Raw genomic sequence first — 26,822 nt, 5'->3', positions numbered from 1 at the left:
AGAAAGCATTCGAATTATGCTCTTTCATCAAGACCTACCAAAATTCTTATGGGGAGAAGTAGCAATGACAACCGTGTACATTCAAAATAGAAGTCCCCATAGAAGTCTTAATAATATAACAACTGAAAAAGTATTCACAAGAAAGAAGCCAAGTGTGGATCACCTCTAAATCTTTGGAAGTCTAGCATACATCCATGTTCCAAAGGACAAGCGAAAGAAGTTGGATTCTACAAGTATCAAGGGAATATTCGTTGGATATAGTCTCTCCTCAAAAGCATATAGAATCTACATTAAGGAAGGAAGACATATTGAAGTAACCTCAAAAGCATATAGAATCTACATTAAGGAAGGAAGACATATTGAAGTAAGCAGGGATGTCATATTCAATGAAAATCAAGCCTACAAGAAATCAAAGGATATTCCTATTGACTCCAATGACGAAGAAGTTTGAATATTTGACGAAGAAGAAGATCATCAAGAAAACCCTACTACAAGTCAAGAAGAAGAAGAAGGACCAAGTGAGCCTATTCAATCTGTGGTCATCCCAACCACAAGAAAAAGGCCAAATTCGTTAAAATCTACATTAGAATATGTTGAAGGACATGAAGTTGGGAAAGGAACCTTCAGGGAAAGTAAAAGACTGAAGAGATACTCTAGTTATACTACATATATGATGAAATTAATTGAAGTTGAACCATCTACATTCAAGGAAGCTGCTCATCAAGAGGTTTGGAAGAAAGCGATGCAAGAAGACTATCAATACATCATGAAGGACGGTGTTTCGAAAATTGTTCCTAGACCTAGCGACAAATCGGTTGTCACCTCCAAATGGATCTATAAGATCAAACATGTTGTTGACGTAAGTATAGACAAGTACAAAGCTAGATTCGTTGCAAGGGGTTTCTCTCAAACAGAAGGCAATGATTATGAAGAAACCTTTGCACCCACAGCAACGTACACTATAGTTAGATCTTTAGTTTCATTGGTTGCTACAATGGGTTGGAATATCCATCAAATGGATGTGAAGCCCACATTTCTGAATGGGACCATTGATGAGGAAGTGTATATCGAACAACCCGAAGGCATTGAAGTTAATAGTAGGGACTCTCATGTTTGCAGACTTAAGAAGGCCCTATATGGTTTGAAGCAAGCACCTAGGGCATGGTATGCAAGGATGGATGTGTTGAAATTTCTAAGTCTAACACGTCAGAAATTCTACCTGCGTTATCTGGTTTATGTCACCTACTTGTTTATTCCTTAACAAGTTATTTAACCATATAAGTATTGAAAATAAACACAAATGCAGTCTCAACTCATCTACAGATCATCAACTGAAATAACAGACAAACACACAAGGGACACCATCATTTTTTGGACAATCGTCCACGGAAAAACCCAACTTGGGAAAACCAGTGCAGCGGTTCTTAGGGTTTTATTATTAAGCAGCTTTCTTGAGTACAACTAGGGTGCCAAACTGGCTCACCCAACAGAGATTTCTATCTAACAGTAATACCTCTTCTTGGAAGCAGATATTCAGCTTCTCAGAACTAGTCTGCCCCACGAAAATCCTTTTGGCGCTTCTCCAAGGCTCTGCATCAGCCCTGCTAGCCTCTACGTAGCTCTGGAATCCCCTGCGTCATCCCTCTGCCTCTTTGTGTCAGCTCTCTGGCCTTCTGTGTCACCCACACATGCCCTACTAGCCTCTGCGCAGTCTCTAGCTGCCTCTGCGTGGCTTCTGCTGGCTCTGCGTAGCCCTCTAGCACTATCTCTGCCTCTCTGCTATGTACTCACTGCCCCTCGCTGCAACTCGGATCACCTGTTCGAATTTTCTCAGCGAACCCTGCTCTAGAAAATCGAACTCACTGATCAATCTTGGTGTGTCTCCAACTGACCCTAAAGCCTCCTCTTATACTTTTTCTGTTGAGTCTTCAACAGTCAAGATTAAATCTCTAATCAACGGCTAAGATTAGATTTGGCTTGATCCATGTCATTTAGAACATTCTCACCCAATTTTATATTAATACGCATTAATATTTTAATTTTCCTAAGTTTAGACTTAGGAACTCCATTAAAATATTAATTATTTTAATACCTCTCTAACCAAGTGGAATTTCCCCAAACCATTTCTGGGTCTTGGAGAACTCATGTGCTTTAGCCTCTCCACCAATTTTCATGGCTAGAGAACATTCGATGCTACCCCAAATCAACACTCCCTCTTAGCGAGGAATGTGCTCTAGTAATGTTCCACCACTGAACATCACACTGATCATCTGGCACTGGTGCCTGCGTTGATGCTTGTACTGTTGCCCATGGCTCTGCCACTACCACTACCACTGCTACATTTGTACAGTAGCTCCCTCTGCATCTGTGTTGCTACTGGTCCTTCCTCCCAACACTGCATCTGCACTACAGTTCTCTCTCAACATGTTGCATCGTGCTACCCATAGCACTACCACTGCTAACTGTTGCACTACAACTCAGTTACCAAGAAGTAAGTAATTGATCTACCCAACTACTGACATCGTTGTTAGTCTGGAAGCCCCCTGATGCTGGAGCTACCTCTGTTACTATCCTGTGCTCCCTTTGCTGCCTCTGCGCTACTGCAAACACCTTTGTGCCTCTCACACCGCTACAACTTCCATTGTGTCTCTCTGCACTACTGCAACCATCTCTGTGCCTCTCACACTGCTGCAACCCCCACTGTGCTGCCACAGACCCCTGCACTCTAGCACTGTCCCGTCGCTCCATCCGCATCTTGCTTCTACCGACATCTGTCATCCTACTACTATCACTCGGGGCTCCCGTAGCCGGATATGATCCAAGAGTTTGGGTACCTCAAGAATCCTGCCCCTCATCTTCTGTAGTCCTCCTGACTACAGCTCGATGTCTCCCCACCTCTTCTCTAGAGGTGCATGAGCACTCATGGCACAATCGTCATATGTCTCAACTTCTTTCTCTGCCTTATCCGAAGCTGCCTTGGAGTCAGAATCCTCTCCCTTATTCTTCTTCCTGGGACACTGGGTTGCATAATAACCCAGCTCCCCACAATGGAAGCACTTCACCTTGGAGATGTTCTTCTTCTTCCTCTTCCCCTGTTGTCCCACAGATGCCTAAGCCGCATCCTCCTCCTCCTCTTTCTTGATTCGACCTCCTTTGCTACTACTCCCTGCCTTGGTCAGCCGTCTGATCTCTTCTTGGCGAAGAACTGTCCACATCTAATCCCATCCTGGAAGCGTAGCTCTGCCCAAAATACTTTGGACAAATGTCTCCCAATCCTTGGAGACTGCGTTCAGGGCGGTCCTCACCATGAACTCCTAATCCAGTGTGGCCCCTATGGAAGTAAGTTGGTCCCGAATCTCTCGCAACCTGCTGAGGTATAGATCTATCTGCTCCCCCTTCTTCATCTGATACGACCACAGCTGAGTTTCCAACAACATCTTCCTCTGCATGGAAGTGCCCTGATACAATGTCGTCAATGTATCCCACATCTCCTTTGTCGTGTTCTTCTCTGCAATATGTTGTACAGTGTACTACATGATCCTTGACCCCATCAAGGATTATGCACTTAGCCTTCGCCATTACATCCTCATTATTTTCATTCCTAGCTAGGTCGACTGGGATAGCCACAGTTCTCATGGTGAAGCCCTTGATGCGATGTCTATCCAGAACAGACAAGATCCTGGCCTTCCAGATGACAAAGTTGGAGGCTCTGTCCAACCTATCCTGATCCCTCAGTCCGTTCATTGCCATCTCCACTCTTCTTCTAGACGCCCTCTAAGTCTCGACTTCCCTCCTGGAATTTCTTTCCTAGACTCCCTCTAAGTCTCGATTTCCCTGCTGGAAATCTTCCCGCCAACTGTGGACCCGCTCCTTTGCGATCCTCTTTGCAACTACAACTCGAATCTGTATTTCTTGGCTAGAAATCCCTCAAGGTAGTGACTCCCTCTACCTTGGTTTTGTCTCGTTAGGTATTGTTCTGCTTCGACAGCAACAGCACCCCACCAGCTTCCCAATCCACAATCTGCCCACAGCTCCCTAGGCCCCAGCAGCTGAAGAAACTGAGCCTCTTAGCTCTACGCAATCCTGGCAAGGTTGAATCACTCCTCTGGCCAACTACGTCACTCCTCCCTGGTTGAGTGGGATGACATGGCTCTTCGTGAGCCTCTTTCGCCTTTCATTGCCTCTACATTGGCCTTCTCTCTGGCTCGAAATGATGACGCAGTGCCTCTGCGTCACTCCTCCTCTGTTGCCTTCTGCTTAGGAACAGCTATGTCTCTCGAGACAGTTGTTTCTGCTGCAAATTTTCTGATTTCAGTTGGTGCCTTCAGTTCTCTTGTGATCTACAATGCTCTGATACCATGTTGAAATTTCTAAGTCTAACACATCAGAAATTCTTTCTGCATTATCTGGTTTATTTCACCTACTTGTTTATTGCTTAACAAGTTATTTAACCATATAAATACTAAAAATAAACACAAATGCAGTCTCAACTCATCTACAAATCATCAACTGAAATAATAGACAAACACACAAGGGACACCGTTATTTTTGGACAATCGTCCCCGGAAAAATGCAACTTGGGAAACAGAGTGCAGCAGTTCTGAGGGTTTTATTATTAAGCAGCTTTCTTGAGTACAACTAGGGTGCCAAACTGGCTCACCCAACAAAGATTTCTATCTGGCAATAATACCTCTTCTCTGAAGCAGATATTCAGCTTCTCCGCGCTAGTCTACCCCACGAAAATCCTTCTGGCGCTTCTCCAAGGCTCTGTGTAGCCCTGCTAGCCTCTACGTAGCTCTGGAACCCCCTGCGTCAGCCCTCTGTCTCTTTGTCTCAGCTCTCTGGCTTTCTGCGTCACCCACGCAGGCCTTGCTAGCCTCTGCGCAGTCTCTAGCTGCCTCTACGTGGCTCCTGTTGGCTCTGCGTAGCCTCCTCAATCATTGTGCTGACCCTCTAGCACTATCTTTGCCTCTCTGCTATGTACTCACAGTCCCTCGCTGCAACTTAGATCACTTGTTCAAATTTTCTCAGCAAACCCCGCTCCAACTGACCCTCAAGCCTCCTCTTATACTTTTTTTGTTGAGTCTTCAACGGCCACTCCAGTTTATAATATCTCTCTAACTGGGTGGAATTTCCCCAAACCATTTCTGGGTCTTGGAGATCTCATGTGCTTTAGCCTCTCCACCAATTTTCATGGCTAAAGCACATCCGATGCTACCCCAAATCAACAGGATGCATATATACTTAGAATTGGGTTCGTAAAGAGTTATGTTGATCTAAATCTCTTAATCAAGGTCGTGAATAATGAGCCCGTCATTATTCTACTATATGTGGATGATCTATTCATCACAGGTTTGGAGCGAAGAATTCAAGAATGCAAGAAGATGTTGCTAGCTGAATTTGAAATGAAGGATCTAGGATTGATGCACTATTACCTGGGTCTAGAAGTATGGCAGAGACCTGGGGAGATATATTTGGGGCAAGGAAAGTACATCATCAAGTTGTTGCAGAAATTTTGGATGATAGATTCCAAGCCGGTGACTACTCCTATAATCAACAAACTCAAGAAGTTGAGGGGCTCTAACTCTAGTCTCGTGGATCCTACCTCCTATCGTCAGTTAGTGGGTTCCCTAATGTATCTAGTAAATACTAGGCCAGCTATATGTTTTGCAGTAAACATTCTTAGTCAATTTCAATTGGAGCCTTGTCATGATCACTGGATAGTTGCCAAACACATATTGAGGTATCTTCGAGGCACTATACAATACTGCCTAAAGTACGATAGTAAGGAAGTCAAGTTAATTGGCTTCACAGATTCTGATTCAGGTGGCAGTGAGACTGATGGAAGGAGCACTATCGGAGGACGTTTTAGTCTAAGAGCTGCTATAATCTCATGGATGAGTAGGAAACAAGATCTCGTTGCTTAAAGTAGTGCTTAGGCAGAACATGTGGTTGCATGTGAAGTAGGAAAGGAGGTTGTTTGGCTAAGGAAGCTTTTGACATATTTGTTTGAGAAGTCTCTAGATCCTACTGTGATTAATTGTGACAATCAAAGTTGTATCAAGTTGTCTGGAGATCTTGTGTTTCATGCTAGAACGAAGCATATCAACAATAAGTTCCACTTTATTCGAAACCTAGTGCAAGATGGGATCGTGAAGTTGGAGTATGTCTCAACAGATGAACAGGTAGCAGACATACTAACAAAGGCTCTTCCTAATAAGAAGTTTGAATATCTAAGGAACATGCTTGGTTTAGTAGATATTGTTGATTGTATTGATGATAAGAGATTGGAAGAGATTTGTTGAGGCTTTGCAAGTGAGGCATTGCTTGGGAGGACATCTGGCTGGCACTTTGTGTTGATGTCTAGGTCCCAAAGTAGGGAGGGTGGCGTGGGTCATGGAGCTCTGACCATGGATACAGACCTAGGTCCCTGGGTTGGTGGTTAGAAAGTATGTTTGATGGTACCTAGAGAGGTTGAAAGCTCGAGTCCACCTTATTCCCACTTGGATAGATTGCCCTGGTCAGGAATCCGGTCCGTGGCATTGCGGTGCCTAAACTATTGAGAGACCAATGGATAGATTGCCCTGGTCAGGAATCTAGTTCGTGGCATTGCAATGCCTAAATTGTTGAGAGACCAATGGATAGATTTCTCTGGTCAAGAATCTAGTCCATGGCATTGCGGTGCCTAAACTCTTTATTGTTCATATAGTTTGAGATCTTCCATTATATTTGTATATTATGAATACCTCCCTAGTTAAGAGGGAGTGTTGGAAAATGTAACTAGGTTCGGTCTTCATTAATGTATTTGAGTCGTCATAAAGTGTACTTGTCAAAAGAATAAAGAAAAGAATATTTAGTATTGTATCAATGACTTATTTAAGCATGGGTTTCATGCTTGGGTCATAGGATTAATATTGAGTCAATAGAGTCGTTGTACATTTAAAGAGATCGTTCTTGGGCTTTTGAATCATGTAAAAAGGTTTAAAATTGAGTCAAATGTAATTTATGTAACCTCCACACCAAGTCGGCCTAAGGACACCAATTCGGCCTCTCTTGAAGCCTATAAATAGAAGGAAGTCGAATTCATTTGGAGCATCTCATCTCAAGCAAGTTCGATATCTCTAAGGAAGTTGGAGAAGTGCAAAGTGGATCAAAGAAGTCTAAAGGAAGCGCGAGTTGGGTCAAGTCTAAGGAGAAGGAAGAAATTGAAGTTTTGGAGCTACTCTCTCTCTGTTGGGTCAAGTCTAAGGAGAAGGAAGAAATCGAAGTTTTGGAGCTACTCTCTCTGTTTCATGCCCTAGTTTGGGAGATCGAAGTCTTCCAAGTGTTGTTGTTGCCCGTTGCTTCCTGATGCCATAAGTTGCTGCATAGTCGAAGTTGTTGGGGTGGAAGTGCTACTGCAAAGGGGTTGAAGATCTAGGAAGGTTGACTTGGTGTGTTGGGAAGGTTTGGTCTTTATCTAGGTTGAACAGTCTCAAAGAATACTATTGAAGGAAGAGGCTTTTTAACTAGGTTTTCCCTTCAAGAGGGGTTTTGCCCTGGCATAGTGCCTACATCTTGTGCCTTGTGTTTTTGTGATCTTCATACACACATAATATGGTAATTTCTTGATGAAAGATAAGATAATAAAGAAGTAAAAGAAGCCAACATAACTCATAAGTAATTATCAAGAAAGAGGAATCAAACCCTATTCTACTTGCATTGATTTCTCAACATATAGTTGATTGTTCAGCGTATTGAGAAGCAATTTAGCTTCGAAAATTGTTTGTTGGATTGTTTGATTGAGTGTTGAAATCAACCATGATATAATGAGACAATCAAAGTTGTGTGAAGCTTTCTAGGGATTTGCTTTTTCATGATAGGTTAAAGCACATTCAGATCAAGTGTCACTATATTTGGGATGTTGTCCAAAGAACTACATTTCTATTGATAAGCAGGTTGTTGATGTTTTGACAAAGCCACTATCCCATATGAAGTTTGTTTGCTTCCGTGAGAAGCTTGGACTGGCTGAGAATTCCTCTTCGAGAAAGAAAGCATTGATTGTATAGCATCATGAATCTTCCTTGGGATTTGTTGAGAAATCACAGTTTATGGTTGGGAACATTGTTTTGGTTACTCACTTAGGTCATTGAGTTTGACCAAGAAACCTTGTGGTTGGGGAGATTGGTTCTAAGGCTTGGAGTGCTCCCTTAGGTCATTGTGTTTGACCGAGAGACTAATAGGCTTGGTCGGTGACATTAAGTTTGAGTACTCTCCCTTGGGTCATTGTATTTGACTAAGAGACTATACAGTCAAGGAGTTTGATATCGAAATAGGGATTCCTCCCTTGAGGCATGGAGCAAGAGACCTTGCTTATGGTTGTGGAGATGGACCTTGTGTACTCTCTTATATCATTGGGTTTGACCGAGAGACCATTTTTATGGTTGGAGAGATTAACTTTGATTACTCTCTTAGGTCATTGTGCTTGACTGGGAAACCATTTCATATGGTTGGAGAGTTTGGCCCCATGAACATATTGATTGATCCCATGGTCAATTGGGTTTTGACCTTGATACCACTAGTTTTAGCTTGTGGGATGAGCTTGATGCTATGTATCATTCGTTATGATGAGACTTGTACATCTGATTTTGTGATCTCTCCCTTAGATGATTATCAAGAGACCAGTGAATTGGTCGGGGAGACTAATTTTAAGAGAGACAATGAAAAGTACCTCCCTAGCTAAGAGGGAGTGTTGAAAAATTGTAGCTGCGATCGGAATTTTCATTGTCAAAGTCAAAAGAAAAATTATTTGATTTCTAGCTGTCCATGTCGGCCTCAGTTTGACAGGTCAGCCCCACCTATTGAAGCTTAGTCAAAACCCCTCCTATTGGACATGTATATATTGGTTATTCGACCCTCCTCATTTGGCATCTTACAACTCAACAATTCGGACCTGTTCTTGAAGATCTCTGCTTACACATGTGAAGAAGGAAGAAGAATGTTTTGAATAGCGAGTTGACTTTCTCTTCTCTGCATTGACCAAATTTTACTTGGGCTCTTCTCCTGCTGTTTGACCGAGTTGTTGAGTTGAGAAAACAACCATCTTCCATCCATGACACCAACACTGCCCTTAAAACCTGCAATATATTGGCTGCAAGAGGAAAAAAGGAGTGTGCTGCCCTAGGAGAGGGCACAGATCTGCAAAATAACCTCTTAATTCAACTGAAAAGGGCCAACCAACAGCCAAGGAAGGACACTGGTGGAAAAGAGGATAGAAAATCCTAAAAACTGTTTGTTTTCGAAAAAGGGTGTTGAAACCCTAGTTTCAGACCTTAAATAACCCTAAAATAACACAGGAAATCATAGTTTCAAATTCAGACCTGAAACAGCCCTGAGACAATGCTGGATAGAGAAAGAGAAATCCACACTAGCTCTGATACCATATTGAAATCATAAGAAAGTGGATCTACAGTGAAATCATCAATAAACCCTAACCCAGTCCAGTGAAAAATTAAATGATGATCACAAGAGAGATTGCTGTAATACCCAGGCACAAAACAAGTAAACCACTCTACAGAAAGATTGCTCCTGAGCTTTTATCAAATAATAAGTGAATGAATTGCAAATGAGGGTGATCTATTTATAGTTATACACCTCCATTAGGGTTTAGGGCACTAGTCACAAGAGGGTGAATACGCTAACCAGGCCAATCATAGACAAATACAGTAAAGTGGGTGAATTTACACATATGTAGGCCTAATAAAAAGCCATCGATACCAGAACATGACCACTAGTGAAGAGTACCCATAATCTCAACAGTAACAACCGTGTTAAGAATATATTTTCAACTCCAACTTCCAAATTTTAGTGACCCCTTCTCTCCTCTACAGGGGCATACAGCCCATCAACGTGGGAGACATTGAGCAAACAGACAACCAAGTTAGAGGACAGCAAATAGTAATCAATAATATTATTAGGATCAAAATATTGATGATAAGTTATTTTATGGAGTTCTCCAAGGGAAACCTATCCGGTTAGGGGGAGCAATATTAATCCATGTTTTATGATGGGAGCATCTTATACTAATTATAAAAGGCTGAGTAAGGAAGTTTTGCTGCAAAGGGGTCGAAGATCTAGGAAGGTTGACTTGGTGTGGAGGGAATGTTTGGTCTTTGTCTAGGTTGAAGAGTCTCAAAGAATACTATTGAAGAAAGAGAATTTTTTACTAGGTTATCCCCTCGAGAGGGGTTTTGCCCTGGCATAGTGCCTACATCTTGTGTCTTGTGTTTTTGTGATCTTCATACACACATAATATGGTAATTGCTTGAGGAAAGATAAGACAATAAAGAAGTAAAAGAAGCCAACATAACTCACAAGTAATATCAAGAAAGAGGAATCAAACCCTAATCTACTTGTATTGATTTCTCAACATATAGTTGATTGTTCAGCCTATTGTGAAGCAATTTAGCTTCGAAAATTGTTTGTTGGATTGTTTGATTGAGTGCTGAAATCGACCATGATATAATGAGACAATCAAAGTTGTGTGAAGCTTTGTAAGAATTTGCTTTTTCATGATAGGTCAAAGCACGTTCAGATCAAGTGTCACTATATCCTGGATGTTGTCCAAAGAAGAAGTTGTGAGGCTCGACTACATTTCTATTGATAAGCAGCTTGTTGATGTTTTGACAAAGTCACTATCCCAGATGAAGTTTGTTTTCTTCCGTGAGAAGCTTGGAGTGGCTGAGAATTCCTCTTCGAGAAAGAAAGCATTGATGGTATGCATCATGAATCTTCCTTGGGATTTGTTGAGAAACCACGTTTATGGTTGGGAACATTGTTCTGGTCAGCCCCACCTATTGAAGCTTAGTCAAAACCCCTCCTATTGGACATGTATATATTGGTTATTCGACCCTCCTCATTTGGCATCTTACAACTCAACAATTCGGACCTGTTCTTGAAGAGCTCTGCTTACACATGCGAAGGAGGAAGAAGAATGTTTTGAATAGTGAGTTGACTTTCTCTTCTCTGCATTGACCAACTTTTACTTGGGCTCTTCTCCTGCTGTTTGACCGAGTTGTTGAGTTGAGAAAACAACCATCTTCCATCCATAACACCAACGCTGCCCTTAAAACCAGCAATATATTGGCTGCAAGAGAAAAAAAGGAGTGTGCTACCCTAGGAGAGGGCACAGATCTGCAAAATAACCTCTTAATTCAACTGAAAAGGGCCAACCAACAGACAAGGAAGGACACTGGTGAAAAAGAGGATACAAAACCCTAAAAACTGTTTGTTTTCGAAAAAGGGTGTTGAAACCCTAGTTTCAGATCTTAAATAACCCTAAAATAACACAGGAAATCATAGTTTGAGACCTGAAACAGCCCTGAGACAATGCTGGATAGAGAAAGAGAAGTCCACACTAGCTCCGATACCATATTGAAATCATAAGAAAGTGGATCTACAGTAAAATCATCAATAAACCCTGACCCAGTCCAGTGAAAAATTAAATGATGATCACAAGAGAGACTGCTGTAATACCCAGGCAAAAAACAAGAAAACCACTCTACAGAAAGATTGCTCCTGAGCTTTTATCAAATAATAAGTGAATGATTTGCAAATGAGAGTGATGTATTTATAGTTATACACCTCCATTAGGATTTAAGGCACTAGTCACAAGAGGGTGACTAGGCTAACGGTTAACCAGACCAATCATAGACAAATACAATAAAGTGGGTTAATTTACACATATGTAGGCCTAATAAAAAGCCATCAATACCAGAACATGACCACTAGTGAAGAGTACCCATAATCTCAACAGTAACAACTGTGTTAAGAATATATTTTCAACTCCAACTTCCAAATTTTAGTGACCCCGTCTCTCCTCTAGAGGGGCTTACAGCCCATCAATGAGGGAGATATTGAGCAAAACAGTCAACCAAGTTAGAGGACAGCAAATAGTAATCAATAATATTAGTAGGATCAAAATATTGATGATAAGTTATTTCATGGAGTTCTCCAATGGAAACCTATCCGGTTAGGGGAAGCAATATTAATCCATGTTTTATGATGGGAGCATCTTATACTAATTATAGAAGGCTGGGTAAATAGAGGAATCTATTGGGAGTGTAGCAGTGAAACCAAGTGTCAAACTAAATTGTGCAAGAATATGTTATTGCTTAGTCAGGCATGGCAAACATAGGGCAGCTAGGCAAAGAGTTAACTAGCAACAGAGGCCTTTGGCAGGAAGTTATGGTAACAGTCCTGGAATGCAGGAGTAAGAAGTACGCTCCTCTTTCTTGAAAATATACCTGAGGCAGTTCTCTGATGGCCTTGCAACCATATATCACTATAGAATATGGCAGTTTACACTCAACTTTGTAGCAATTTTCGAATATAGCTATTTTGTGAGCAAACATTACAGATAGGCATCTCTTTTATTTAGCGCTTAAAATTTAGATTCCATAGGTTCTACGTGATGCTGTCTTCTGTGTCAAAACATGAGGTCCCCATGCCCACTGCATAGATAGGACACAGGTAGCTGTCTAGGCAGCCAGCCATATCCTTGAGTACTTTATTTCATTTTTTATTAATAAAAGGGAAATTAGAGGTAGGTGAATGAAAAATGAAAACATTGATTTTTACCTGAAATCCACCAAGGAGGGACTCCATCTGTGTAAGAATGGAATCACATTCACGAATCTCAGAATGAAGGGAAACCAGGTTGTCACTTTCATTTATGTAATCCTGGACAAAAAGAAAAAAACAATTGAAACATGAATACCACCAGAAATCTAAAAGCTAATATCATTCTCAAAATATATATATTAGAAAGAAACTTCCATTCTTACCTCCGTTACATAGATTTTTATTTTTAAAGGAACATGATTTCATAAAATAAACATTAAAACTAACTCACAATACAAGGCCCTATATATATGTATATATGAACTGAAACATTGCAGTATAACTAACTAGTGTGAGGCAGGAGTTGCTAAAAGTCTAGCAATACACTATAGCAGCTATTTGTTCCAGGAAAAAAATCAACAGGACCATCGCTGTGGTCCCTTAGTAAATGCAAACATCTTTCAGTGAAGCCAGAAGATGCTGAAAATACATCAATGAACTCCAGCAATTATCGGCTAAATATTCATGAAGAAAACCAGTATTGATCTATCCCAGTTTATGCGCCACTCTTGTAGCTCTTACCTGGCTGTTGAAAATAACAACAAAACTAAATACTGACAAATAATAATACCAAATCTCACAGAACAGGAAGCTTTTCTAATCTTTGTGTCAAATGAGCTCAGATTTCTACTCTTGTGATTTCACACTATCTTCCTTTTCTATATTATTTTTGGCAGTAACATGCTCTTATGCCATATAAAAACTTCCAATCAAGCAAAAATGGAAACATGGTGCCACACTCCTGGCCCCAAAGCAGAATATCACATCACTGCACAAAGATTACAAGAACAACTAAACATCAGGGGTCAAGAAAACATAACACAGAGATGAGATAAGATAATTTTATTAATGTACAACAAATGATCACATAAGTAGGTTAATAGGACTAAAAGAGTATATCCAGCATAGGTACAGAGTGTGAGCGCAAATTCAAAAGCAACTCCTAGGGCAATCCTGAAAGGTAGACATGCTTAAAAATCCAAGTGCCCATCTAAAAGCTAAATGTCTAACTAGGAGATGACAAAAAATAGAACACAACTGCAAAATGGATATTAAACAACAATGAGTCTGTTATGAATAAAATATATAGAAAATAATGTAAATGATAATAATCATAAATAATGATAATTAATTAGTAATTAGTACTAAAGCCATGTCTAATGGGACATGACCTTCCGTGAAGAGGAACCTACTTAGGTATATAAACGGACCTCATTTGTAACATTTAACATCATTCTTACTCAAACATTTTAATATATACTCTTGTATCTCAATGGAGATCTTTATATTCCAAGTATTCTGGAGTATTTAATGTGAAGAACGAACTTTGTTCGTTCCATTTGGTATGAGAGCCACGTTGGCTGATCACCAGGCCTTTGGCCATCAACCCTTCGCCCTGTGTCATTGGAATTCAGGCTTTTAGCCACAAGAAGCTTGACAAACAACCGCTGCAGCCCACAGACAGACAGCCACAACCTGGCCTAATCAGCCACCTCATATGTTGTTGCTCTAGCCGTTCGATGTTGTAACTGCTCGGCTCAGAATCCAACAGGCCAGTTCAAATCCGCATGGTCTCATCCAGACGTCACCTAATCAACCACCTCTGATGTAGAGCGCCCCTGCCATCACAGTACACATCATTTCACAATTGCATACACCTTTCCGTGCCACATCGCAATTGCCTATGCCCAGCCTAGCCACGACAATTCCCTTTCATTATCCCTATGCACACTGTCGTTGTCGGCTCTTCACACGTCATCAATAGAACATTAAATGATCAATAGAAAACAAGCCAAGACAAGAGACACAAGATGTGGCGGCTAGCTAGGGACAAACCCCAACGCGGGGAAACCCTTTGATCAAATCTTCTTTTATCTTCAATAGTTCAGTAGAGAGAAATAGTACAAAATCTTAATTCTGTAATTTTATATCAGCAGCAGCAAACCCTAAATCAGCAAAGTCAAACCTGGTCAAACTAGTTGAAATTGACCTCTAAAATGCTTGGTCAATTTCCGGTCAACTTGTCCTCGAATAGCCTGAAAAAACAGCCCTTTAACAGCCCCAAAAGTATAGTCAATTTGCAGATTTCTGAAGTCAACTTGCAGCCCTAAACTAGGGTAGTTAACACTGGTCAAACCAGAGGGTAGATCACCTCGATTTTCGTGCCAAAAATTGTGGCCTACCTAGGAGAGGCAACCACACACAATCCGCACTTTTGGATGGTCAATGTTTGGTCAACGCTGATCAAAGAGATGACCTGCTGCCCTAGCATTGTCCTTTCTGCGTCTTCCTTGCCCTAGGACGTCTTCCTTTTAGCCACACGTGTGTGAGAGAGAGAGAGAGGCTCCTTTTATGCGTAGGAGAGAGAAAGAGAAGATGAGTGAATGAATTGTTCAAATGAGGAGGAGGCTCCTTGTATTTATATGCAAACGTTGAGGGTGAATAGACGTTGTTGACCACTACCGGTCAACTACCCATGCAGTACACCCCCCTTTTTTTTTGTAAAAAGGGGCAACACCTGAACGACGTGTCTGTGCCAGCCTACAGACATCAACAGCTTGATCATTTTAATTGTAAACCCAGTCTGCATGTATGAATTGTAAATAATCTAAGCAGATCAGAGTCATGTATGTAAAATTGCCTAGGTGGACCTAACTTTCTAATGATAATCTACGTCCCGGGAGGTTTTTCGTCTCACCGATCTACGATCGGCAGAGTTTTCCTTCAACCTGACCCCAAAGCCGAGATGCATTTTGTTATTAGAACTTTAGGAGAAGCCTAGCGTGTTAATCTGCTAGATTATAGTTGTGTCGCAGAACTAGGTGGTTTATGAGGGTCTGTGTTAAAGTGGGTTTGTCCCCTTAAGATGTAAATTGTACAAGTCATGATGTAATGTGTCTTGAGGGTTGAAAAATGTTTTAGTCCCCTCATGAGTCCTAAGTCCTAGGTCCTAGGTGATGTTTCCAACGGCTTAGTTCGAATGATCCATTTAAGAAAATAAATGAAATACTAAAATAATAAAAAAAATTAAAAAAAAATTAAAAAATGAAATAAATAAAAATAATAAAAAGTTCATAAAATGAAGCAAAAACCCTAAATAATAAAATAATAATATTTTTTGTGAATGCATGCAAAATATCTTTTTTTAATAAAATCGACGGATGAGATTAAGAGATGTCTTAACCCTCATCGACGGTCGAGATCATTTCAGCATGGATCACTCAAACTAGCCGTTGGGATCATTTCCTTTTTATAGGGTCTTAGGGGGTCATTTTACAGGTTTATCTGATCTGTGAGTCTGTACTGAAAAAGCTCTCTTGTAATCTGATTTTCTGATTAATAAAAAGACTTTGGGGTCCAAATCTTGCTGGTGTTACTCTCTGGAATTGCTGTGAGATGTTTATTTTTCTGCATATTTCAGTTTTCAGCCGTTAATAATAGCTTGTTTTCAGAGTATTGTGAGTACAGGTATCTTGCTCACTTGCTAGGGTTTGAATGTTGTAGGGTTTCTGGAAAAATGGCAGGTATCTCCATTATTTCCTGAAATCTAGCAGCATTTCTTGCTCTCTTTACTGATGGTTGCTTGAGGTGTGCAGGAAATCTTTAGGTGAAGGATAATTGTGGGCGTTTGGGGAAGTTCTGGGCTGAACCAGCCGACTCCCACAGGCTTTTCTGTGCAGAGCCCAGCTGATTGTGCCCTGGGTTAATCATTCAAAGTTTATTTCGTATTTTACATTGAGAGATTTTCTTTCTGTTCACAGCAAAGTTCAAGTTCCTGATATTCTGAAAATATTTCTGTTATTATGGGTAAATCTGGCTGAAGAGGGGCCAAAAATTTGTAGATTAAGCAGCTGTTTTGGGGTTTTGCTCATATAGGTTTAATTAGGGTTTTCAGTGATCTTTTCCTTCTCAGGTTGCCATGAACCTGTGAGAGCTTGCAGTTCAGCTACGTGGATTTTGTCAGCTAAGAGAGGTAGCATCTGTGTATCTTTATTCAGTACGAAAGCTTCAAGATCTCAGGTATTTGCAAATCATCCGCCGGGCCAGGTAAAAAATCCTAAGCAATTTTTTGACCTTCACTAAGAACAGGTGTATCTCTGAGTGAAATGATCTATTCATTGAGATTTTCTCAGCCCATATTTTCCAGAACTTACGCATAATGACAGCTAAATCAATTTTTTTTTACTGTCGGGATCACATTTTAGTTTTGGCAAAATCTTCTTGGGTTTGCAGTTGCCGCCGAATTTTTCTTGATTAACCATCAAAATCCTGTCCAAAAGCAAACAGCGGCTTCAGGGTAAGGTCTATTGATTTATGAACGCTATCAAAAACTTCATGTATGCACGGTAACAGCTAAATCATTTCTCTTGTTCTGATCGATCTGTATCTCGTATCTGAGCTAAGTGCGTATTTTTGGAAACCCTCGATCTCGCCTTCGGAAAACCCTGTCACGCAAGCCATTTTTACGTGCTGAGTTTTACGCCATAATATCTTTTGCCTGCTATCGTTTCGTTTTTATGAGTCATTTTGTTTGATGCATAGTCACAGGGACGGCTTTTCCTCATTCGATTGAACGCATTGTCGATTCCCAGTTTCTTTTCCGAGCCAGGGTCACGATTGCGCTATTTCTGGGCATCTATTCGTTTGTCAACGGCTTGCATTTCGTTCTGGGGCTTGCATTACGCCATCCCTTTGCTCTAAACGTCAACGAAACCCTTGTCTCATTCTCGTTTTCATGTAACTGGGTCTGGCTGGCTCTGATATCCATCTACTCCCGCGTTTTAACATTGTGACTGCGTCGTTTGGGTTTGGCCTGCGGCCGTGTCTCATTCAAGTTGTCGTTCCCAGCGCTGTAGTCCGCAGTCGTGGTTTGGGTTTGTCAAAAATTTGGTTTGATTTATTCTTCAATGCGGTGAGTCCTGTAGCGTAGGTTAGCTTAGGTTATAGTTTCGTTTCGATTTTTTCGTTTGATTTTAAAGGAGTTTCGTTTGAGCCTTCAATTTGATTCATAAAAAGGGGTTAGCCGTAGTTTAGAGATAGTTAGATTTTGTTTTGTTTTTGTTTAATATAGATTTTAATTCATGTTTTAGTTTTAGAATAATTTCTAGATTTTCATTTTTTTTGATGTTATTATAAAAAATAAAAAAAAATGTTAGACTTTAATGTTTATAGTTAGCCCTTTTTTAAATTAGATTTTAAGTTTAAGTTTTCCTTTTTTTTAGATTTTATAAAAAAAAAAAAAAATATTTTTCTTTGTGACAAAATCCAGTTTTTTCCATGCTGAGACTTACATATATAAATGTGGAATGAATGTTCTATCTGCATATTGAATGATTGTCTGGTTAACGATTTGTGGTCTTTAATTGCATCAGCATTTATTTCTTTTAGTTGCCAGATATCGTTATTTGAGGAACTTTGTGATTTTTACTGGATTTTTAAAGCATTGTTCTCATTATTTGATGATAAATGATTGCTGTTTATGATTCATGTTCTTATATCATCTAGAAAGTAATCATTTAGGCACTGGTCTATCAAAATTAATAAAATTATTTTAGTGCATCTCGTCTCCCAGCCCAATTGCTTGACAGTTGGCCTTCATCATCTCGCAGGGTCTACCCCCCTTAGCCGTGGGAGACAGGCTTAAACGGAGAGACCGGGGATCAGAGTGACAGCCCCCGGTCTGAGCGTTGTCGTGTCAATCCGCGCGACAACAGACGTGATTGTTGGGCTTCTGAGCCTACATAAGTTTGCTAGCCGACCTTGACAATTTGTCCATAATCAAAATAAATTCATATCTCCATAAATACTTATCGGAATCGGATGATCTTTAGATCAATCCTATACCTCTCGATAAGAAGAATCTAGGAAAAATATCAGAAGCCATAAATAAGGTGATCCACATGGAGTTTGGCCCTAGTTTCCAATTTTAACAATATCACAACTCAAGAAGAAGACACGTCAGTTAAAGAAAAACACACTCAGATGTTGAGATGAAGACAATTCCAAGTGAAGATTTTGTAACCAACTCGACAAACTCGGAACCTAAAGTAAATCATAATCTTGCCACACACATGATAAGGGAAACCAAAAGAACTCTTTATCTACATTTGAATCACAAGAACGGACATTTCAATCAATCTACGAATCTGTATCACTTAGAACATAAACAACAAACTTATGTTCCAAAAAATACTGAAGTGTGCACAACTCAGTCCAGTGATGACAGTTCATCACAAGTTTCCAGTCACCGCAAGATTCCACAGAAGATTGATCTAGGATGGTCTGATCCCTTCTTAGTGCGACAGTTTTGTTTGTCACTTAGAGGATCATATCAACTTGTGTCGACGAAGATGACAGTTCCAAGACAGGAAGACATTCAAAACCGAAAAAGAGATCAAGCCCTTTTCATCAACAAGCTTCGAGGACAAAGTTTTTTAAGGAGGAAGGCAATGTTATGAATAAAATATATAGAAAATAATGTAAATGATAATAATCATAAATAATGATAATTAATTAGTAATTAATACTGAACGGCATGTCTAATGGGACATGACCTTTTGTGAAGAGGCACCTTCTTAGGTATATAAGCGAACCTCATTTGTAACATTGAACATCATTCTCACTCAAACATTTTAATATATACTCTTGTATCTCAATGGAGATATTTATATTGCAAGTCTTCTGGAGTATTTAACATGAAGAACGAACTTTGTTCGTTCCAAATTCTCAATGTTGAATACAAGAGAGGATCTCAAGGCCCATTGGCAACAGAGGACAAGTGAGTGGACCCAAATACAAGCTAGCAATCAAAGTGATCAAAAACTGTGAAAAGACCAATCTACTATGAGGAATGATATCCTCTACGAAGTGATCAGGGCTAAGAGGGTCTAGTTGCTTGAACTTGGAGAGAGAGCTTAAATGAACAAGCCTAGAGCTCCAATCTAAGGTTGTGCGGAAGAAACTCAAAATGGAAGCATGTATGCTCGAAACAAACATTAGTATATTGGACGGGGGTAGCCAAACTATGAAGCCTCCCAAAATTAATCGATCCAGTCACCAAGTGGTGAATGCCCTGTGTCCCAAAATAGAAGCTCCTAGAATCTAAATTTGAAGTTTCGTGGATATTTTCCTACCAGTTGATCCCCTAACCAAACTAAACAATCAAGAAGAATAATGTGATCCTCCTAAAGGACTTTGTCTAGGATGAGACACATAGAGGAAAGGAGCTCCTTGAGTCCCAAAATAGCCAGGAGTATCTCCCTCTGATCTCAAGGTAGATGGAGCATCAAAAAATGAGGAGCACTGGTCTTTCTAGCTCCTATAAATGGCATAATAGGAAAATCCTATCTAGTTATAGAATGTGGTGATCTATCTCAATTCAAACATTGTGGAAACCCACCTGAAACAGGCCATGGGGGTTCTAAGAGTATGCATCCAATCTCTACATATGCACAAAGCTTAGGCAATGAGGTCATCCCTCATATCAAGTAGTGCTCACATTAGAAGGCCATCTTTGGGCCAACACCCTTCAAAAAGGATGATCCATGTATCCTAGATATACCATCTATAAATGTCCTTTCCAATTGCGCGATTGATGTCATGTTTAGATTGCAAAAGGTAATTGTTACACACCAAAAGTGGGTAACCCCTAGGAGAAAAAAATTCTCCCTATTGCTCAACCACCCAGCCAGCAGCCCTATGGTGATCCACAAATATTTATTTCAGAGTGTTAATGTTACCAGCTCGGATAGGTGCTTTTGCATAGGCTCGTTGTCTCGCATGCAGAAGATGTTAAATTGTCTCTTTAGATGCTGACCTAAGAGGAGTAAGAGATCATTATGATTTCTTTCCTAAGTTTAACTTAGGAAAAGTACATCAATTAACTTAATTAATTAACGTTGACTATTAAGCCAAGCTTCTAAGGATAAATAATTAAATTATTTAAATTAGGTCTACCTGTATGACTGCCTTCATCTGATGCCAAGCATTACAGCTGCATCCAAGGACACTCCCTCTGAATATAGAAGCAACTATCCATCTCTGAACAAAACTCTATGTCCAGCATCTTCCAACGTTGATACTGAGAGCATGTTACCATCAACCCTAGAACAAACAGCATCCCTGTCACTTCCAGAAATCCTCTTAACTCCAGCTAGAATTTGACACATCCAACGCCCTTTGTTGCATGCATGATACCAGTCCCACTAAACACACTACAGTCTAACCTTGTCTCTAAAATATTGCGGAACACTAACCTCATCCCCATCATGTGACTGGACGCTCTACCGTCCACTATTCTCTATCCTATGCTAAGTCCTTCTAGCACGGTTGTGGGTCTGTCTCAGTCCTTTCAAACACCCACAAATTTTGTTGCTAATCCCCTAATTAGTAAGGTCTCCCTCTCTCCCTATGAGGGCTCACCTCCGCCAATCTTGTCGATTGCTGGTACAATCCTTCGTACCTACATTGGATGCTACCAGCAACTGTTGTCCCATGTTTATCGTGGCATATCCCCTGCCCAACAACTCTTGTTGCCCACTACATCTCGCAGTTTCTCTAATCATGCCCAGTGTGGCATCTTGCTCACAACACGATCCCCTGCAACCATCCCTGGCTTTTGTTTGACGACAAGCCTGCTGCCTCTTCTTTATCAACCCGTAGCACGCCTACATCATGTTCAAACTCCCACAGCCTTTCCTACGCCCTCTCAGCACTCTGCTTGAGCCATGTTGTTGGCGTGAGGTTTCTCACCACGCTACCTACATGAGCCTTATGGCCCTTCACGCTCCACTCTTCATGACGCCACCTCTCCACACTGCCACGGGTACAAGCCTTTCTATAACCATGGCCTAACTGCAGACCCCAACCACTAGACACAGCACACCCCATCGACACTCTGTAAACCATCTGCACTGGCCCTCGTTCCTAGCTTGTTGATTCAATGGCTAGAACCTCCATACTTGGCAGTTGAACTCTCATAGGCTCTTCACGACGATTCAAACACCTATGTCTTGCTTTTCGATAGCTAGTGCCTTGATTTGCTACTGTTCAACTTTCCCTACATCAATGCAACTTCCAATTGCAACTTAAGCGATCTCCCTCGTGGATTTTCTCCATTGCTCACTTTTCTCACATCACCACCATCTATCAGTTGGTTATCTCACACAGCCGCTTTATCATGTTGCTACTCTCATGTGTCCACCCAAGTAGTGGGTCTCGACAACACTTTGCTACTCTATGTGTGCATTGTGCATGTGCTCGGTCGCTCTGTTTCTCCATCGCGGCTATGCACTTTGCTCCTTCGCCCTATCGCAAATCTACTACATGATTAATTACACAGTGGCTCATCCCTTATGCAACAACTGTCACACAATTTACAAATTTGGCAACTAGCCTGTGGTGACCATTGATTGTGGTTTCCTCTCTCGGCCTTACAGTTCAGCTAGTACCTCATGCTTATGCTACCCTGCTACTCTCTATGCTTCCAAACGTCAACGCCCTATGCCCCTAGTTCACCTATTGCACGAGTTGTTGTTGATGTCAGCGTTTGGGCTTTGCCACCTCTCGCTATGGGTGCTACGACTCGCTGTCGACTGCCCCCCACGGCTGCAGTTGGCAACTGGCTGGCCCACTGGTTGGCCACGCACGGGCCCCCTACAGACTGTTTTAATTTTTTTTTTTTTTTTTTTCAAAAAAAATGCCCCCCCTTCTTTACCTTATAAAAAAATCTCAAATCATCTCTTTTGTTTTGACTCCAAAAAAAAACGCTCGTAAGAAAATTCCTCTGCCCGTAAAAAGGAAAACGCCACCTTTATGTTCATATGTTTGTATGATCTGAGCCAACCTGGCTCCGACGATCCGTTACAAACCCTGCCCTGTAATTTTGAGATCGATTCAAAGTTTCAACTCTGATACCATGATAGACTTTCCGAACCCAACACCCGATATTCGATTCCTAGCAATTATTAATAGAACAAATACATGGCTAGATTCCTAACACAAAAATATAGTGGAAGCAAAAAAAACAAATATTGATCTGAATCACACACACATAAACAGATTTTTGCCCAATCACCAGAGCTTCATTAATAAATTAGTCACAAAACTTGCTTGGGCTCTCGTACCAGGGATAATGGCCCAACTAGGAAAATACAATATTGATCACCAACCTCACTGCACTCTCTTGGACCTAGCACACGCTCACTGAGAATCCTCTCTCAATCTTGTGTTTCTATTGTTTTGTGTCTTGGCACCTCACATTAGGCTCAATTCATAACTTTCCTAAGCTAAGATTGACAGCGAAAACTAGCTCATCAAGTTAATTGAAGATAAGTGACATTAGTTTAATTAACTATCCTATCTTTAGCTTTCTCTACATTAACTCAAGTACAAGTCATAAATCTAGTGTGCCTTACATGCAAATCTCATGCATGTCACACACAACACATCAACATGCATGCAACTCACTTGCACACTCTGCAAGCTCCTAACAAGGTAAATCAAGGTCCTTCTAGTCATGACAAAAGACTAGAAGTACCTTCTGAGCTACAAAGCTCAACAGTATCCTTCTCAGAAATACCTTCCAAGCTACCCAAAATTCTAACATTTTGTTGGAACTTGACCTAAGCAGAGACTTCGTTTGATTTGGTTATAGTATAGTGATTGACTTATTGCAGGGTTTCGGAATGATCCAATCACAATACGATGATTAGCCTACTACGGAGTTTTAGAGGGTTCTCAACCAAGTTATAACTGAAACATGGTTGGATTCATATGACATGGGTTGTATACCATGAATTGTTTACAAGATATGCTTCGAATAAAGACATAATGTTGAAATGCGTCGTGGATTGAAATGGAAATAGTTTGTAGACTGTAACATTGTATTAACATAAGTCTTGTGAAGTTGTGATAACAAGACCTTTGCAAAGGGCGGCCATCTATGAAAAAGGTCATTGTTTCACAAAGGGTTAAAGATTAGATCAGACATAGCAGAGGTCGATTTTAGGTAGTAGAGCTAGTGTCTGAAGGTAAGAGGCAAAGTCCAATCTCGACAAGAGTCCAAGCTCAACTCCACAGAAGCAAACTTTAGTTCTAGCGAAGTGGCAAAACATGAATACAGGTAATCTATATACATAGATATAACAATATCTAGACGAGGTTTTATTTATGATCCACAACTGAGTGTCAAAATGTGTATGCCATCACATTGCATGTGTTGTGTAACATGGATCAAAACGTTGAAATGAGCCATCTATTCAATGATTGGTTTCCATACAAGAGCAAGAGCAAGGACACATATTGCGGAGAACACAGAAAGTTCTATGGCAAAAAGATTGATTGTGTTTCTGAGTTTGGAGCATTTGTTTTGGTCACAAATGCGTTGGTTGATTCTGGTCATAATGCCACTACAAAAATCTTGATAGTAGATTTTGAGTAGAGAAGGTCGAGCAAAGCCAGACATCATTATGATTTGATCTGAGTTCATCAGTTATAATTCAAGGTCTTCATGACTTGATTTCTTGGTGGTCATTTAAATTTCTTGACCAGGGAACGACGGCTTATTCTAAATAGTCTCAGTTTCGATCCGAGTTCGTTGATCCAATTTCTTGAAACATTGCGGAATCTGGTTGCAACAATATAGCCCTAATTTGGTCGTTTGATTATGGTTATGGCATAAGTCGACGTTTATGTTTGAGATTTTGACCGAGTGTTCTAGTCAACGGAAGAATTTCAATTATATGTTTTGGGGTTTCAAATATTAAGTTTTGTTTTGATATGGTCATAGTTCGATGCCACATAAGTGAGGGCTAGTAATACAGACTATTTGAGACACATTGCAAACAAAATTTGATTGGTCGTGCAACCGACACATAGGAGCTTCGTGGCACTACTGCTCAGGATCAATCGTGGATCAATCGTCGTTTTAGCTTCATAGACATAGTGTATGAGTCGAAGGGATGAATAACACATCAAATTATGACACGTCAAATTAACTGAAACTCTAACTTACACAATGGACTGACGAGCATTGTCCATGTTGAAGAAGATGTAACTAGGTTCGGTCTTCATATATGTAAGTTTGATATCTGTACTTATTCAAGAAAAGATAATTTATTTTGATATTATTTGTCAATGAGTTTCTTGCTCATTGAAAATAGGTCAAGCACATTTTGAAGTGCTTCTAGGGAGTCAAAGTCAAAATGTAATTATGATGAGACCCTTTGAGGGCATGTTACATCATGTATGATGTCATACAAGGTTATGGGAACACCTCCAAGGCAAGTCAAATCCTCTCCTAGTAGTAACGAAGACTACAAGCAGCAAATAATGAAGAAAAATGAATTTAAAAACTAAATTGTCAAGTCGGCTTTAGGGACAATCATGTCGGCTTGAAGGAGGAGGGACAAACCTCTATAAATAGAGGTTGTCCACTCCTCATTTGGACACACCATCTCAGCTCTGAAATCCACATACATGAAAGGGTTATAAGGATGAAGAAAAGAGGAGATAAAGGGTCTGAAAGGGCAGCGTAGCAAGGAGACCAAACAACGAAGGAGGAGAGGGCTAATTCAGGCCTAGTTCAGGAATCCAAGAGCTAGAAGGAGGGTCGAGTTCCCTTGCTAGAGGGCCGAAGCTTCAGGGGTTGTTTGCGGACTGTTTGAGGGCAGAAAAGAGGTGAGGTATGACTATTTTGGAGGGTTGTTAGGGTGCCACAAAGACCTGTGGTAGGCCGTAGGCCTAGCCACACCAAAACAGGGCTACATGGAGGCTTGAGAGGTTATTATATGCCCAGAACAGCAGCACATAGAAGCAACACCTTACCTTGACTAAGCCGCAGTTATTTGAAGGGTGTTTTTGTGGGTTTATGAAGGGTTGTTGCAACATGCACTTGCCCTAACCAGGGACAGCAGTACAATAGTTTAGGGCAGCAGCATAAGAGACCTAATTCGGATGAGCAATTGGGTCTACAAGGTCCCCTAAGGACAGCAAAGAAGGATCTCTTTATAGTGAAGAAGAGAAACCCTAATATTCTAGGGTTTACTAACCTAGAAGACAAAAGTACTGGAAGACAGTGTCGGAGGAAGAGCCGGAAATGTGCCGAAAGTGACAGTGCAGAAAGAGGAAGGATTTGACTCATGCTTGGAGGACATTCTAGTCAAGGGTCTAGGGTTTGGCAATTGTTCAAATAAGAAGCTTCAATAAGAGAAAACTTACAAAGGGTTTCCCTCTCAAGAGTGGAGAGGGTTTGTCCCTGGCAGAGAGCCAAATTTGTGTTCTTGTTATTTTGTTTTGGTAGCAGTTTGATGAAGCACACACATATGCACTAATAAGAAGAAGAAGAAGTATAAGCTAACTAAGAAAAAGTAAAAAGACTTCACAAATTGTTATCAAGTCTCAGAGAATCATCACAACACTACTTTGCCCTAGATTCTCTAACATGGTATCAGAGGGAAGGTGACACATCAAGGAAAGGGCAACTCAAGAACACTCAAGCATCAAGCCTAGAAGTCTCAACCACTTCAAGGACAAGAAGGGTCTACAATCCATCATTCATCAAGGAGGGCTACAAAGCTAGAAGGAGAGCCTTATATAAAGGCACCTACAAAGAAGAGCAGATCTACATCAAGCTACAAGTCTTCAAGCACACCTCATCACCAAGCAAGTCCACTTGGAGAAGACAACTTGAAGGACACCAAGATCCAGGGAAGACAAACCATCAAGCTTTCAAGGAGGAAGCAAATCCATGAAATCTCAAAATCTATCAAGTAAGTACATGTTCCATTCTGAATATACATCAATGTCTTTTTGCAAAGAAAGCAATAAATTGGTAGGCACCAATAAATTTCTTGCATGGAATAAGAGGACTAATCTACTTCTCAAGGAGAATGAACTCCTAGAATATGTCAAGGGGAACATCACTGTCCCTGCTAAGGAATAGACTCAAGCCTTAGCCAAGTACAATAAGGATGAGACAAGAGCTCAAAGGATTTTGATAGAATCAATCAAGGACTCTCTCATTCCCTATGTCTCCAAGTTTGAGACATCAAAAGAAATTTATGATAAGCTAGTAGAGCTATTCGCGGTATCCACCACCGGAGAAGTATTATCTTTGAGGAATGAATTATACAAGATGAAGATAACAAAGGAAGGAATAGCTT

The 26,822-nt window shown here is 40.6% G+C and overlaps 1 protein-coding gene across 1 annotated transcript in view; it reads right to left on the bottom strand.

Annotated features, from left to right (window-relative positions):
• LOC149265032 (vacuolar protein sorting-associated protein 52 A-like) overlaps positions 1 to 26,822 on the bottom strand; it is a 296,453-nt gene that overhangs the window by 190,965 nt on the left and 78,666 nt on the right. Inside the window, exon 6 of the mRNA XM_089429097.1 lies at positions 12,619 to 12,720. Coding sequence (XP_089285223.1) covers positions 12,619 to 12,720 — 102 coding nt within the window. The remainder of the gene's footprint in view (positions 1 to 12,618; positions 12,721 to 26,822) is intronic.

The sequence above is a fragment of the Pinus tabuliformis genome, chromosome 6 (genome assembly GCF_031772625.1).
Source record: "Pinus tabuliformis cultivar Carrire ecotype Pingquan chromosome 6, CPIR1, whole genome shotgun sequence".
In the NCBI taxonomy this organism is placed as follows: domain Eukaryota; kingdom Viridiplantae; phylum Streptophyta; class Pinopsida; order Pinales; family Pinaceae; genus Pinus; species Pinus tabuliformis.
This window is presented reverse-complemented; position numbering and strand designations above follow the sequence as displayed.